Source organism: Giraffa tippelskirchi, chromosome 11, assembly GCF_054371585.1.
Source record: "Giraffa tippelskirchi isolate mGirTip1 chromosome 11, T2T-mGirTip1v1.2.pri, whole genome shotgun sequence".
Classification (NCBI taxonomy): Eukaryota; Metazoa; Chordata; class Mammalia; order Artiodactyla; family Giraffidae; genus Giraffa; species Giraffa tippelskirchi.
Genome location: NC_137285.1, coordinates 115,649,499 through 115,666,513, shown reverse-complemented (window position 1 = coordinate 115,666,513; position 17,015 = coordinate 115,649,499). Strand labels below are relative to the sequence as shown.

The 17,015-nt window shown below is 47.1% G+C and overlaps 1 protein-coding gene across 12 annotated transcripts in view; it reads right to left on the bottom strand.

The window, feature by feature from the left end:
* Positions 1-17,015, bottom strand: part of GALNT18 (polypeptide N-acetylgalactosaminyltransferase 18) — a 468,216-nt gene that overhangs the window by 160,367 nt on the left and 290,834 nt on the right. For all 12 annotated transcript variants that reach the window (XM_081545252.1, XM_081545250.1, XM_081545251.1 and 9 more), the window contains one exon: positions 4,081-4,247. In XM_081545252.1, the coding sequence (XP_081401378.1) occupies positions 4,081-4,247 (167 nt within the window). The remainder of the gene's footprint in view (positions 1-4,080; positions 4,248-17,015) is intronic.

Here is a 17,015-nt window from a genome sequence, read left to right as displayed (position 1 = left end):
TCTCTGCCACCCCTCCTTGAGAACTCAGCACAGGCTGGTCTCAGGGAGACCCATTACTGGTCAGATTTCCAGCCCATTCCCTACAGGGGCCAACACTTCATTGCCTCCAGCTCCCTTCCTATTAGCCCATCTTCTCTTTCCGAGTGGGGGAAAGATGGGCCCTTTCTTCCCAGAAGCAAGCCTGGTTTCTGTGCCCTGGGTCCCATCCTCTCCTCCCTTCTCAGAGGCTGTCCTCACCTTGGCCTCAGAGAACTCAAGTGCACCCTCCCCAGACCAAAGGCCTCATATATCCCCTCTCCATACCAATTAAATTAGCTAAGACATGCCACCCCTAGATTCTTAAAAGCTCTCCAAGCAATTCCAATGTGCAGTCAGAGTCATGAGAACAATCTGCCTTTCTAAAAGAGAGAGAAACACAACATAACACAGCACAGTACAATAGAACACAATAGAAATGAATAACATAGGCCAAATTACAATAGAGCATATCAGAGCACTTTGCACATTACAGGAATTAACTATTGTTTCTTAAAAGTTTTGTTTCAATTGTGTGTGCGTGTGTGTGGGTAGGAGTAGGTGTGTCATCCTGGGTCATGATTGCAGACCATGGTTAATTAGTGGAAAACATCACTCCAGTTCCTCCTTGGCTCCTGATTCTCCTTCACAGTCAACATCCCTGATGGATGCATCTACCTCCCAGCGGCTCTTTATCTTCATCTGGCTTTTGCAGCCCCACCCGCAACCTTTCCCACTGAGATGTCTATGATCTGCACCCCTCAGATCTAATGGCTTCTTCCCAGACTCCATGTCCTTCCACTTGCCTGTGAAAGTGAAAGTTGCTCAGTCGTGTCCGACTCTTTGCAACCCCACGGACTATACAGTTTATGGAATTCTCCAGGCCAGAATATTGGAGTTGGTAAGCCTCTCCCTTCTCCAAGGGATCTTCCCAACCCAGGGATCGAACCCTGATCTCCCGTATTGCAGGCAGATTCTTTACCAGCTGAGCTACAAGGGGAGCCCTTTGAATGCCTTGGGCTTAGGCAAAGAGGGGGCTTGTTCCTGAAATTCTCTTTGTCCTCAGAGTCTGGCCTGCCCTCCAGATTCACTTGGCCATTCCCTCTCTGTCTCTCATCATCTAACCCTCGTCCTCCTGACTCCTAAATACCTTATCCTCCGCATCCTCTCAATCTTCTATTCCTTTTGTTCTCCTCTCTTCACTTTTCCATCCTCTCCTCCCAACCAAAGGCTTTAATTAATGTGTGTACAAGACTCCCCATTTGTGTCCCCATACTTTCTTATCGAGCTCCAATGTGCAGTTGGCCAGCTGTGATGCAGTCTCCTGGGAACGGAGGTGGGGGCTGGGGAGGGGTAATGATGATGGTTGCTCAACTCACAATGACATCCTTGACCATGTCAGACAGGTGAGGTAAGCAAGGGAAGATAACCATCCCCCTTTACAGAGAAAGAAACCGAGACTCTGAGAGGTTGCGGAAAGTTTCTGTGGTCACTCACCCATAATGCAGAGGGTCCTAGAACACATGACTTTGGAGTTCAGAGTTCTTTCCCTTCACACCACGCACTGGAACTCAACACATGCATCCTATTCATTAAACCAGAGATTCTCAACCAGAGCTGTGTTACAGAATCATCAAGGATGCTCTTAAAAGCAGAGATGGTCAGATTCCACCTCAAACTTACTGGGTTAGAATCTTCTGGGAAGGCTTTTGCTTGATTTGTATTTTGAAGTAATGACACACTCACAGGAAAGTAGAAAGAAGTACACAAGGAGGTCCCATGCATCTTTCACCCAGCCTTCCCCAAGGTTAACATCTTTCACAACTATAGCATGATATCAAAATGAGGACACTGACATTACCAAAATTGCAAAGATTCTCCAGGTCTTTTCAGTAATATGCACATTCATCTGGGTATGTGTTTGTAGTTCTGGGCAATTTTGTCAAGTGTAGCCTTGTGTAATCATCACCAAGTCAAGGTACTTAACTATGCCATCAACTCAATACTTCCCAGAGCTTTGGGCTTAAAAGCACCCCCCCATCTCTGATCTGATGAAGAACCCACCCACTCTTCCTCCTGCCCCCCATCCTGGGAATGACCACCATCCTCTAAGTCGCCCTGGTTTGAGACTGAGTCATCATTCACCAGCCCTCCTTTGGCCTTCTCTCAGTCAAGAGATCCAACAGATGCTTCCTTTATTAAACCTCTCAGGCTCATATCTCGCCCTCAATCTCCACACCCAACACTACTCTAGGCCCCTTGATTTCTTGCTATATGGCTGAAATTACCATGCATCCGGTTCCCTTCTTTAAGATGTCTCTTTCCCTCAACCAATGACATAAACCACATCCAAAGTCCTTCACTGCCCAGTCCTGACTGTATTACTCCTCTTACCAAAATATGGTTATCACCATTTAGAAAATTAAGTCCAAATCATTTAAATTCAAATATGAAACCCTCTATATGTGGCTCACTTTCCTTATCTAAATTTCTCAATCTCAGTTTTCCCCCTCCTTCCCACATGAATTAATGACAAAATAGCATCCTTCAGGCCACAATCAAGTTTTACCATGGGGATGAAATGAAAGACTCCACGATTTCCTTCTTCTTGATGTTTTGTTCTCTCTTTTGTGATGAGAGGAGGTGGGGTGGGATAGAGCCTGGGGATGCCTCTTGCTTGGGGGATACCATCACCTTTGGAAGGACGGCTCTTCCATCCCTTGTCTCCTGACAATATAAGAGACCAGGAGGACAGCTGGCCTTGCTGGAGCAAGATAGGGTTCATGGGCAAGCTAGTCACAAAATTGTAGTGTTAGCCACTGGGGAATGGGAACTTTCTCAGCATCCACTCCTTGGACCCAGGCAGGTGGCTGTATAGGTAGGTCTCCCTACTTGAGGTCTCCCTCACAATAAGCCATCACCTTTAAAACTCCTCTGCCCATTTGCTGGCATCCTAGGTGCCTTTTCCTTCCTTCACATCCATGGAACAATGAGAGTCACGTGATTCATAAGCAGTGCCCTTCAGAAAGCTCTAAAATTCCCTTCTTACTACACTACACTTCTTACTACATGATAATAAAATGAAACAGAAAATTTGCTTATAGAGATTAAAAATATTTCAATTATCTGATACGTTTCAGCTTTAATTGATAACAAAATACAAATTGCTCTTCTGAACTTCTCATTAGAGCAATGGATTCACTGGGAAATTTATTACCTGACATTAAAGAAAATGCTACAGATAACATAAGCCCAACGACGGTGCTCCTGTGACCAGGTTGTATTATCTGTAGCACATTCATATTAAAGCTCCTATTGGGAGAACTGGTTCTCAAACTGTCTCAGTGTATGGTCTCTAAGTTTGGAAAATATTATGGAGATGGTATATATGGGAAGACTCAGAAGTCATGGAATATGTACCAAGGGAAAGAGGTACCTGGTAGTAGCTGGAGAAAGGGAGATGTGCTGTGAGGGCTTCGACAAGGGATTGCAGGTCTCCTGGGGCTTTGCTCAGGTCAGATGGAATGTGGAGCAGGGGATGCAGAAAAGAAGCTAGCCTTTCAACAGCTGTGTTGCTGTCGTTGCAGTATATATCTTCTACCATCCTCATGATCAACACCACTATGACCACCACCAGCAGCATCAGCACCATCAACATTTCCACCATCACCACCACCACTGCTAGGACAACGTCAATGAAAAATCTTCTAGGCAAAGGCCAAGGCACACAGCAAAATGGAATGATGCTTCACAGAAAAGAGTCACTGGAAAGGCTCACTGTGTATGTGGAGGGGGTGGAGGTCACGGCTATTTATCTCATCATATTGTGCTAGGATGTTGAGGGAGAGAGTTGACAGCCAGTGAGGAAAAGCTTGGGGACCAGACTCCTCCGGAATGTGAAGAGGGCGCAACTGTGGACTGAAACTTCCAGAGTGGTAACCGGCATGAACCTTTCCTCTTGCAGGCAACATCCCAGAGAAGGAAAAGCCATGGAGAGCCTGTAGAAAATGAGAACCCCACACGGAGGCTGAGACGGCTGCACAGGGCAGGCAGCCGGGCACTCACCGTTACTGCTGTTGTCATCCACCAGGATGATCTCCTTGAGCAGATGCGGAGGCGTGCGCTCGATGGCCGAGTGGATGGAGCGCAGCAGCACGGAGAGAGCTTCATTGACAAAGATGAACACGATGCTCACCTCTGGGAGGCTGTCGGGGAATGAGAGGTTGCGGCACCTGGAAAGCAGAGCAGCCAGGCTCTTAGATCTGCCACTGGCTTGGCGGGGGTCGCCCCAGGTGCTGGCCCGCCCATGTCCTGGCTCCAGCTTTGCTGGAAGGCTCAGGAGTCCAGATTCTCCCGGGGGGTCTTCTCTTTGATATACTTAAGATAAACGTAAAGTGTACAGCAGACAGGCCTTCAACCACTGAAACCCGTTTGCCCCACTACAGAGTCTGAATTTGTCAACGACTCTCCCAGTTGTATCACTAGAACCCAGCAGGCTGTCACCAAATGTTTACTGGAAGAATGACACTGTATTTCTAAATCCAAAAGGATGGGAAATGCAACCAAAAGAAAATCTTAGTTTTTCCAAAATGACAGCCAATGCTTAAGTGAGGCCAGACCTTAGATGACCTGCTTCAGGAGAAAAACATGTCTCCTTCCAGAGATTCCTCCTGCCAGAATCCACTCTGCTTCACTCCAGAAGAAACACCGCCTAGAGCCTCTCTTATACCTCTTTCATCTTATGGATCCAGCCTCCAGAAACAGGTGGAAACCAGAGGCAGAGTCTCAACATGATAGAGGAATGGAAGGACAATTTGGACCTCATTTCACAGATGAAGATGCTAAGGCTCAGAGAGGCTAGGTCCCCACCATGTGTCAGCTGCCAAGATAAAACCTCAACTCTGGTCTTCTTACTTCTGCACCACGGTTCTCCCTTCAAGGAGAAGTGGGCAGTGAGAGACTGCCCCTAACTGTCCCATTTCCTCCCTAGCTCTATTGAAACCCATTTGGAGGTCCACTTGGAGGTCTCCTACCCAAAGGATGTGAGGAAAAATCACAAAACTCTGCATGCCGCTCTCCATGGAAAGAGGAATGTGAGACCCTAAAATTAGCCCCCATCAGGAGGCCAGACAATAAGGAATGTCATGGCTCCCAAGGGCATGTCAATTCCTCCTCCTGCAAGCATTGACTTTGTAGATGGGAAACCACTGCTGGTGCCCTTCTCTGGCTGACACTAAATACTGTTCCAGAGGGCACTGAGCTCCTATCTTCAGGACAGCTGAAGGAAAGGAGAGAGCAGCAATTGTAGCCCTGACCTCAGTCCTCGGCTCAGAGAGGAGGCTGCCTGCTCCCACTACTGGCCACTGAAGGTTCCAGGGGTTCAGGGCTGGTGACCGTGTTGCATTGCTCCAAAGTGGGAGGTACAGTCAGGTGAGCATAATAATGCAATAGTGAGCATAATAGCACAGGGCTTCTGCTCGTTGTAATTAAAGTGCTGCAGGATAGGGATGGGCCTGCTCTTCCTTAATGAGCAAGGCTGCAGGATAACCAACGCTGAGCAATTTTGGAGAAATCACAGTGGGGCGCCAGCTTGCTTAAGAGCAGAAGATTAATAAACTAAAATCACCATCTCTATGGTTACAAGAAATTTACAGAAACTTCTCTCATTCTATTTTCAGCTCTCTTTTTCTCTCATGAAAAAATGAATGGGGGAAGGGAAAGAACCGAGGTTTTATCCAAATCTGCTTCATACTTAGGATGTGAGTAAAGCCATCAGGGTTAACAGATAGGTGTAGAATTCATTCATTCTTGCATTTAATGGAATCTATTGAGTTTTTTTCCATGAGGTGGGTATTGCATTAAGGATTAAAACAGAACATGGACAAAGTGCCTGTCCTCATGGAACTTACGCTCTGAAGTGGGAAACAGGCAAACATGGCAGCAAACAAATGATACAATTTCATACAAGTGCTGAAATGAAAAGTAACATGGTGTTAGAGGACAATGTGGTGCCCTGGCAGCTGTTCTAGAAGGAGTGGTCAGGGAAGGGCTCTATGAGGGGGAGAGGTTGGGTCAGAAACTCACCTGGCACACTACAGGTGCAAAGGCCCATGGGGTTGAGGAGACAGTGTTACGGTTAGAGAGGAGATGATGGAGGGAGACAGCTCAGATAACTGCAGTGAAGGGAGGAAGAGATGAGGAGGATAAGGGAGGGACCTGAATGAAGGAGAAAGGCTGGGATGTCTCCTCAAGCTCATCAGACCCTTTCAAAAAACGTGTTGTTGTTGTGAATAGTACTGTTAAAACAGCAATTAAAAGGTGGTGGTTAACAGTCAAATAATTCTTCTGGCTAGTGCTTACTTATGGTTATCAAGACCCACAGTTGGCCTTTCCTTAGGAATGGAAAATGATAGAAGTATTAACACACAACCTACTTGCTAATTGAGGTTTAAAAAAACACTTTACATGGTCAGACTACTAGCACATGACCTTTATTTTTCTTTTTGAAAGTGTAATGAACAGCTCCTAATAAGGTCACTATATCAGTACACGCTAACTGTCTGCCCCACTAACTCCACCAGCCATGAGACTGACCCTAGTCTGTTCCTACACCTCCAGGGGTTTCCTCTGAGTTCTCAGAGCCTCAGTATCTAAAGCCTCAGGTGTTTCCCAAGTGTTTTTCAGAGTTAGGGGTTTCTGCCTTCCACTCCTCTCTTTTCTTTTTTAAAGCTCCACATAACCACTCCAAGTTGAATTCTCCCAGTAATGGCCATGGCCATCCTGATGGGTTGAGCGGCCAAGTCTGGTATCCATCTCCTGGTGATCTTTCTCCAAGCAGAGCAGGAATGTTATATTTGTTTTTCAAGCTAAACTCTACTGATCACTATTTTTACATGCAAGACTCTTTCAAACTCAGCTGCTATATGACAACCCCTTCTGAACATAACAGAACGCCTAGGAGAGTACATCAATCACATTTGTGTGTGTTCATTTCTGTCTCCTCCCACTATAATGACCTACCCTGAGAGCAGGGACTTTATTTTGCTACTGTGCTAGCTCCCAACCTTAAACCAGAGTCTGGCATATAGTAGGTTTTCAGAATTAAACCAACACGTTTATTTATTTTATCCATGTATACCTCGGAGATATGGCAGATTTGAGTCCAGACCACTGCAATAAGGCAAATACTACAATGTAGTGAGTTATATGAATATTCTGTTTTCTCAGTGCATTTAAAGTTATGTTTCCATTACACAATAGCATATTGTGTGTGATAGCATTGTCTGAAAAAAACAATGTACATGCCTTAATTTAAAAATGCTTTATGGCTACAAAATGCTAACCATCACATGATAACACAACACTTCAACTTGTAGAAAATTTAGTATCTGTGAAGCACAATAATGTGAAATGCAATAAGACAAGGTATGTCTGCATAAGGCCTGAATTTCACATGCATGTCACTGATCTCAGCTCTCTCCCTTTTGTATAAGCCTCCTCCCTAGAAGGAGAGTCAGCTCTTCTCTCACTAGCAGGTCCTTCCTTCTCCTGCTCTCCCTCACTGGGATTTTGGCCCCAGTCGCTCACGTTCCATCTCCAGCAGCTCTAAGTTCCTCTGAATTATAATTAAGCGATCCCCTCTGGCTAAATGTACCAAGCTTCTTAAATCCTTCCTCCCTCCCTTCTCTCCAGAGAGTCACTCAAGGCCCTCCCAGGATCAGCCTCGGTGCTTTTTCTCCAGACTGCACAGCATCTAACCTAAACCTGGGTCTCCATGAGTAGAGAGGTGAAGAAGGGTGGGCAGGATAAGAAAGATGAGGTGGGCTAGTTTATAGGGAGAGAGCATTGTGGGGAAGAAGGGATGGATAAAGCCACCCAGGCACTGACCCAGCTGTGCCCCGAATTGCTATGTGATCCTGGGCAAGCCATGCCCCTGCTCTCCATGTCTTTTCACATGGAGACAGGGACAGAGGGAGGCAGGAGAAATGATCACTTAGGTGTCTTCTCCATAGAGTTCAGGATCTTCTCTTTCATATGTGATGAACGGAAAACATCTCACTAAAGAAGTAGTTTGCAAACTTCCTCTTCCTCCTAGCCAGCACCTGGCCATCACCAAATGCCACAATACACATATATCCGATTACCACTGTAGTAGTGACTAGGCAGTGTGACAAACTCATCCAAGTCCGCCCAGGACTCTCCCAGTTTCAACACTGAGAATCCCAAGCACACCAGGATGGTTGGCCATCCTATGACTAGACCACAGCTTCTTGATGGCACGGATCTTGCTCACGACTGCCCATGCTCTTCCTGGCACTGTTCTGGCCATCAGCAAGCAGTCATTCAGCCAGCATCTGCTGAATAAACTGAGGCTTCTGTTTCAAAGCACCCAACACACATACAATGGATACACATAGTCCCGGTTCCTATCTTCATTTCAACATTGAAGCAGAACTTACAGGGCTGAGGGGAGAGGCAAAAAGAGGGAGGAAGACCAGCATTCAGACGAGATGTCCTCATACCTGCCAGTCCCACCCACCATCATTACTGCTGGATACTGAACTGAGGACTGGAGCCTGCCTGCAGCAGGGCATCCTGAGTCCTGCCAAAGGAACACATGTTTAAGAGCTGCTATGGAGGAGGGTTGTTCCAGACCAAGCCCAGCGCTTCTGCTTCAAAATCTGGCCACTTTACCCAACAACCAGCCCCAGCCTCTACCTGAGGGCTATGCCTCTTATATTCACACACCAATGATCTCCCTCTGCCCCTGTGTCTGCTGGAGTCTGGCCAGCACAGCCTGTTCCCAGAGCCTGCCATCCCCACCTGCTCTGGTGTCTGCCTCTGTCTACCCCCGTCTCTGCTCACCTCTCCAGAGAAGGGCCAGGGTACATGAGAATCGGAGGAGCCACCAGATGTAACCGACCCTTCCTTACTTATACGCCTTGAGAAAGCCTGACTGTACCAGACTGGTCCCTTACTCATTTTGAGAAGAGGCACATTCGCCTGTAAAATTAAGCCATAAAAGTTCCCTTTGTAATTTTATTCTTGTTCAAAGTTAACCCATTTTCCACTAAAGATAAAAACAAGGCATTTCTGAGTGAGGAGAACTGTGGCTGTCTAATAAGCCGGGATTGATGGTCCTGATAAAATCGACTGCATCGATCCCTGCACACAGAGGTGGTGCGGGGACGGGAGCCTCCCAGCAGAGCTCCCCAGGACGGTTTTGAGCCGCTCATGAGGCAAGTTTATGTCGAGGCCTTTAGTGATGCCATTTCCTGCGAGAGGCAGAGAGGCAGTGCCAGACTAAGAGAGGCCAAATCAGGCACCCAGGAACTGGGTACCAGCCAGGGCAGCAGCCAGATACCTCCATAGTGGAGGGATGGATTCTTCCTGTGTCTCTGGCAAATCTATGAGCTCCCAGTGCATCAAAGCATGACTCGTGGAGGCCGGTTGACCCCTTCCAGTGTGAAGATCAGAGTAGAACGTAAGCTGGGGGCTGCTGGCCAATGTGTTTGGGGAACTGGGTCTATGCCTGTGTTCTGGGAGCAGAGGAGGGACCCACCTGGACCAAGCAGAGAGAACATAACACTCTCCTGAATACTCACTCCTCTGAGTGCCCCCAGCCTCTCTTTCTTCCTAGGTTTCTCCTAGGTAGGGTTGAGGGTCTCCCCTGTACCCGCAGTCAGCACACAAGGGTTCAGCTGCACTGTTGACCACCTAAGGATGGCACCCTGGGATCAGCAGTGTCTTCTTATCCCTTCATGGCCATCTGTGTCCTCACCCGGGCCTCCACCCTCCCACCTGCACCCACAGGACTTGCTTGATTCTCCTCTGACCTCTCTTGGTTACATTTCTGGCTTGACAGAACTTTCCAGATTAGATAGGCTCCCAGCCTGCCAGCATCCAGTCTGCTGGACTTAATGAGACCCAAGGATGAGAGCAGTGTGGGGGTTCTCACTGGGCATGCGTGCAGTCAAGACTTCCACTCCTGGTGGCTGGCATCTCTATCTCTGCAACCTCTGGAGCTCAGAGACTGCACAGTGCTTGCTACCCCTACTGCTCAGGGACTCTGCACAGAATATCTGGAAGTAACAACATTAATAATTGCCACTTACTGAGTGCTTATGATGCGTCATAAATCATACTAAGAGATGTATGTATATTTTTACTTTTTTTCCCCCCCTCTGATTTTTATTCTTTCCTAAAGTCCTATAGGATAAACATTTTATCCCCATTTTATAGATGAGGGCAATTGGGCTGAGACAGCAAGTTATTTTCCAGGGCTTCTACCTGGGCTCATTTGCTTCCAAAGTCAGTGCTCAAAGGTCCTGTTAAACTAGGGTCTGCACCTTCCTTCTACGACCATCTAGAGATTTATCTGTCCAGACACTGGTGCTGTGACAACCCAGAGACCCAGTGGAGGGAGGGACAAACTGGAAGTCACTCCAGGTCAACTCTGATGAAAGACAGGGTGGACACAGTGCATCTAGGAGGATGATGTGGACTATTAGAATAAAGCTCTACTGGCCATGTGAAACCTAAACTGCCTTCCTGTTTCATTGTGCCCATTGAGATAGCAATCCCCAAACACACTCTTTGTTTGAAGCTGTGTTCTCTGCCCTCCTCCAGAGCCTGGGTGTGTGGTTTCCAATGGTGTGATTATGCGACTGTGTGTAGACACTAGCCTACAAAGAATCCCAGCCACCTGCTGTCACCTGAGTAAGCTCAGCACCTTCCTCCCTGAGAGCACACAGATAACCCAGCAAAGAAAGACACAGTGCACTTCCTGGACTGGGATGGGATCCCTGTTAGACTCTTACAGGCTCCTTTGTTTTAGTTTCATGCTACATATATCCTATTGCCACTTAGCTTTTATGTGATTATTTAACAGATGTCAGTATCTCTACTAGACTATAAGCTGCATGAGATCAAGACCACATCTGCTTTGCTCACCAAGCCCCCCACCCCCACCCCGTGCCTCATGCAGCATCCAGCACAGAGTACAAACTCAGGAAGCACCCAGTATCTGGCTGAATGAACAATTGAACAAATGCTCAAGCAGTGAACAGTAGAATGAATGCAGGCCCAGGAAAACCCCGTGGGTGGGATTTCCACCACAGCCTAACAGAATGGAATCATGGAATTGAACATTTACTCCCTGCCTGACCACAACAATAAGCCTAGATCATCCAATAAGCCAGAGGGGTCGTGGAGGCAGTGGGGATATTTAGTGTAGTCAGGGGCTTCAGGGTCCTGGTAGGAAGCCATGTCTGGCTCAGATGTGGAAGAGATAATGGACAGGAGTTTTAATCATCTACAAGGCAAGAGAGACAGGCCAGCCTCATCTCAGAAGAGCATCTGACACCAGAACAACAACAGGTAAAATTCTAAGTAGAAGTGATCATCAAAATGTCCAGCTTTCACTTAGAATCAGAAGCTCTACAAACATCCTTCCGTGGGACTCTACTGATTTGGAGAAAGGATCTGCTGTATCAAACATAGACTGTAAGTAGAAGAAGGAGGGAAATGAATCAATTAAAATGTAAACAGCCAACAGGAAGCAGGGCAATCATTTATTCCTAAAACTTATTAGAAATCCAGGAAAATGGGATTGCTGGGACTACAACAGACAGCACCCAGAAAACAAAAGTCAGCTGGCTCTGGTGGAGAAGTCACAGAAGGGACCAAGCGTCTCCATGTGGTAGGTTTGTGGGTGAGCAGGCCAGGCCTGTGACAAGGAGAGCGGGGGAACACGGGGGAGGTGGGGAAGGCAGGCACTGCAGGTGGGAAGAAGGAGGATCGGGCATCTCTGCTTTCCAGCAGAGCCTGGCTCCAGCCTCTGACACTCAGAACTCTGGGGCTGGGGAGAAACCACTCTGATCTATCTTGCAATGCCTGCCTGGCCCTCCTCTCACCTAGTGTCAGGGCGGAAGGCCTGACCCATGTGACTCCTTGTCTGCTTAGTGGTCCTTCTAGTAGTTAAAGTCATGACTGTGCCTCCCAGGCCATCTCTTTTACAAACAAGAGACTCAGATGTGCTCAGTCGCTCAGTCGTGTCTGACTCTTTATGACCCCTTTGACTGTAGCCTGCCAGGCTCCTCAGTCCAGGGAGTTTTCCAGACAAGAATACTGGAGTGGGCTGCCATTTCCTCCTTCAAGGGATCTTCCCAACCCAGGGATCAAACCCAGGTCTCTTGTATCTCTTGCATTGGCAGGCAGATTCTTTACCATTGAGCCAGCAGGGAAGCCCAGAGATCCAGATAAAGAGTAACAAAAGTTAAATATCAGTTACTGTGATGTCAGGCAATGTTCTAAGGCATCTACATATATTACATGTTCAATCTTTGTATTACCATCTCCAATTTACAGACAGGAAAACCAAGGCACAGAGAGGCTAGTTAACTTGCTGGAGGTCAACCAGCTTAGAAGTGAGAGACCTGGCCTTGGAATTCAAGCAACTGGGTTTTACATATTACTCTATAATCTAGCAGAAACTTCATCTGTCTGTCATGTTACCCAGTTTTTCCTCTTGAGTTGTTCTCCTCTAAACTTACCTCACTTTCTCTATATCCCATAAAATCCAATTCTGTAGCTTTGATCTGAGTAGCAGAGTGGAACAAAACTATCCACCTCCCTATTTTAAGACATTAATATTGCTCAAGATTACATTATATTTAAGAATACTATTGGTCCATAATATGTTTAATTAACCAGGAACCACGAGTATTTTCCCAGATTGCCCCAGTTAAGAAGTATTTCCTCCTGTGTCTGTGTAGTTAGCATTTTTGATGCAGCAGCAGAATCATTACTCAGGGTGTTGATTTTGCCCCTTTGTCCTGAGGCAACCGTCATGGAGGTCTCATCTTCCAAAGACCTCTGGGTCATCTCCACAGAGCCAAGATCCCAAATCAGAAAAGCTCCCCTAGGAAGGGTGGGGCAAGGGGGTTGAATAGCATCTTAGAGACACAGACCTATGTAAAAACACTGGGAACTTGATCAAGTTTCTTAAACTTGCAAATATTCAGCATTCTCCTATATAAAATGTGAATAATAATAACTACCCCATAGGGACATAAGGATAAAAGTTAAAGGAGAAAATAGACATTAATCTGTCTGCGTAGTGCCTGGCACACAGGAAGGATTGGTGAGCAGACAGTGCCTCTTGGTGTAAATCCTTGGCCCTGGGGAAGCAACCCCTAGATAATCTAGCGATCATGTCCTAGCTTCTCCCCTGAAACTGCCCCCCTTCCCCACCAGGACCAGATACATGACCTATGGGGCTCATGCAAAGGAAAACATGGTGGCCTTTGTTGAAAACTTACTAAGAATTTTAACACAACAACAGCGGAACAGTAAACCAAGAATAGGGCCTATTAGCCTTCTGAGGATCTTGTGTAAAAGGGGCCCACTGTATAGTGTCCTGATCCTAACACTGCCACTGCAAGAAAGTCCTGCACCTTGGTGCCTTCAAACAACACATTAGTTATCTTCAATTCTGGAGGCCAGAAGTCTGACAGAGGTCTCACTGGGCTGAAGTCAAAGTGTCAGCAGAAATGCATTCCTTTCTGGAGGTTCCAGGTGATAATCTGTTAGATTCTGGCCTTGCCTTTTTCAGTATCTACATGTTGCCCCCATTCACAGCTCTTTCTCATCTTCAAAGCCAGCAGTGTCTGGCTGAGTCCTTCTCACATTGCCACTGTGCTGGCTTTCTCTTCCACATTTAAGTGCTCTGGGATTACTCTGGGCCCGTCCAGATAATTCAAGATGATCTCCTTATTCTAAAGCCAACTGATTAGCCACCTCAATTCCATCTGCAACCTTAATTCTCCTTTGCCATGTAATATACCATGTTCACAGTTTCCAGAGATCAGGACCTGGACACCCTTGGGAGGCCATTACCTGCCTACCTACCATACATGCTCATGAAGCCAGTCCTACTGAACCCCAAAGTTCAGGGATCTCAGAGGTCTGTTTAGCAGCTGCAGCATGAAGACCCTCTGACCCTCTAATCCGTACACACAGATCTGGTGGCCATACTCATAGTAGTAACACTGCTAACACCCACAGCTACCTTGGATGGACCCTAGCCTCCTCCCAGGAGGATCCAGAGCCCCAGTTACAGGCTGCATTCTTTCCCTGCTGTAATCCCGTCCTGACTCTTTCCACTTCGATGTTCTTCTGTCCACAGAGTTTCCCCAGCTCAGGACCCACAACTCCTTTGGGGGCGGTGTGCATGCTTCTGCCCTAGTTGCTCCCACCAGGGGCTGCAGAAAATAATCCAATCCCCTTTACCAGCCCCTTGTTCTCTGGTGGCTCAGACGGTAAAAGAATCTGCCTGCAGTGCAGGAGACCCGGGTTCATTCCCTGAGTTGGAAAGGGAATGGCTACCCACTCCAGTATTCCTGCCTGGAGAAGTCCATGGACAGAGGAGCCTGTCGAGCTACAGTCCACGGAGTAGCAAAAGAGTCAGACACGATTTAGCGACTAAACCACCACCACCACCAAGGAGGGGTTGAATCCCAGATTACAGCTGGGACTTGTGACTGGTGCCTAAAGTGGGGCCAGTCTTGTGGGACTGAGCCCTTAACTTATGGGATCTGACACTAACTCCGGTAGGTAGCATCTAAAGCTAATTGAATTGTAGGGACAGCCAGCTGGTGTCACAGAATTGGTCAATATGGGGGAAAAAACCCTCACATCTGGTGTCAAAGTGTCATGAGTAGGAGAGTAAAGTGTGCATCTCCTACTTACTCCAGAAGGTTACTGTGAGACATCAAAGAGTTAATATAAATAAAGTGTGAAACGCTTCCCTGAAAACATGGCTCATGCTATATAAATGTTTGCCAGTGTAATTTGAAATAGGATGACAGTAAAGATATTGAAAAGATGTTTCCAAAATGAGTTAAACGGGATAAGCAAGCAATGACCTTGTTACAAGGCAGGGATGTTTTCATGGAAATTAACAGACAAAGAGAGGCACTGTTTTACCCAAGCATGTGCTTGTTTCGAGTGGTCCACCAACAGCTCTCGAATCCTGGGTGTGTGTCTGGCACAGCAGCTGAAGTAGAGCTAGACAGAGCCTTCCAAGTCCATGTGCAAAGAGAAAGCATGGTCCTTAGAGCCTCTGCAGGAGCCCCTGCTGAGAGCAGGAAGGCTCAGCTCTGCCTTTTATCAGAGATTCTGTTTTACTGGCTATAAAAAGGGGTTAACAGAAGTCGCCTTGCCCACAGGGGAGGTGTGGAAGCTCCATAAACTGTAAAGTTCTGTGCAGAGGAAAGGTCTTTCCATTATGATTACTGCTTCTCTCCAGTGGCTCAGGAGGAAACCACAGAATTCAGCTCACCTGGAGTCCTTCAGAGACATCCCCCCCCCCCCGGCCCCCAGCCCCGCATCTGCCACCACCTTCTTAGCAAACTTGGGAAATCCAGGCTGGGCTGCCTTTTCTGAATACACTTCCTTCAGAAGGGGCTTTCCAGGGAGCCCTGCACTTCAGAGAAAGGCCACGAGGCCTCATCTCTCCACCCAGCAACTCCTGCTTCTCTCCCATGGAAACAGGAAGGACTGGTGTGCAGAGCACCTCTCTCAGAGAAGGGTGGAAGGGCTACAGTGTCAGTCAGCTCTCAGCATGTCTCCTGCACAGTCAAGGCCAGCCCAGCTGTGGGCTCGGGTCAAAGGCCTGGATTTGGCTTCTGGATACATTGGTTCAAGTCTCAGCTCAGTCACTTATTCAACTATGTGATGTCAGCCAGAACTCTTACTCTTTCTGCTCCTCAGCTACTTTGACTCGGAAAGGGACTGTGCCAGCTGCCTGCCCACTTTCATGCAGGTTGGTGTGGTCCACATGAGAAGAACATCTCAACCAGTCAAACCATGTAAACACCAGTCATCATTAAAGCCATGCTGCAGTTGGCAAAATCTACCATTTCCTCTTATTTTGGGAAAAATGTGTATTGAGTTGCGCCTGAGTCCATAGCTTCTGTGCTGGCCAAGATCATGGCTGAGGGCTCTGCGGAGTCCTGTGTGTGTGTGCTAAGTCGCTTCAGTCAAGTCTGACTCTTTGCGACCCTATAGACTGTAGCCCACCAGGCTCCTCTGTCCACAGGATTCTCCAGGCATGAGCACTGGAGCGGGTTGCCATGCCCTCCTCCAGGGGATCTTCCTGACCCAGGGGTTGAACCCGTGTCTCCTGCATTGCAGGTGGATTCTTTACCCACCAAGCCATCTGGGAAGCCCCCAAGTATTCTTTAAATGAACATATACTCTTCTTTTTCCCTGTGTAGATCCTTAGATGGTCTTTCATCCCTAGAGCCCAGCCAGGTTCACCTGGGCCAAGAAAAACCATCCCTAACTACAGGGTATACAGCAGATGCTCAATAAATGTCTAAGAAACTGAACTGAACTCTCCTTCCCAAAGAACACAGACTCCAAACCCAGAAGCAAGATCTTTCTTGAAAACTCCAGACACAAGCTAACTGTGGTTTGCACCTTTAAGAAAATGTTAAAAATAAATAGAAAGAGAGGAAGAGAAAGTGCAGAGGGGGGAGCTCACAAAAGTTAATGAGATTTTCTCAGCTGTGGTACGTGCCCACATTTTTAATAATTAGGAGTAATAAAAATTCTAACTGAACCTTAAAGGAACATCTTTTGTAACAAAGAGAGAAGTCAAGACAGACTTCTCTGTCGGGTGTAATGACTTGTTAGCCTTGGAAGATGGATGTACTTTAAGAAACTAATTTACAGAAAAAAACAATTGTTCATAAAAATGCAACTAATTGGGTTAAAATGACTTATTAACAGGAGTGCCAGATGATTCTTGTGCCCTTAAGGATTAAATTTGGTTATTAATCCTCAAAATTTCTTATTTCTAATGGAAGAAAGCCTTCTCACTGCTTAGCAGATGGAGAAACTGAGGCTGGAGGAGGAGGGGGTGAGTGACTTGCTCCTTGCAGGCCGAGCAGGGAGGACCCTAAGCTAAAGCTGGGAAGAGACCAGGAGTCCAG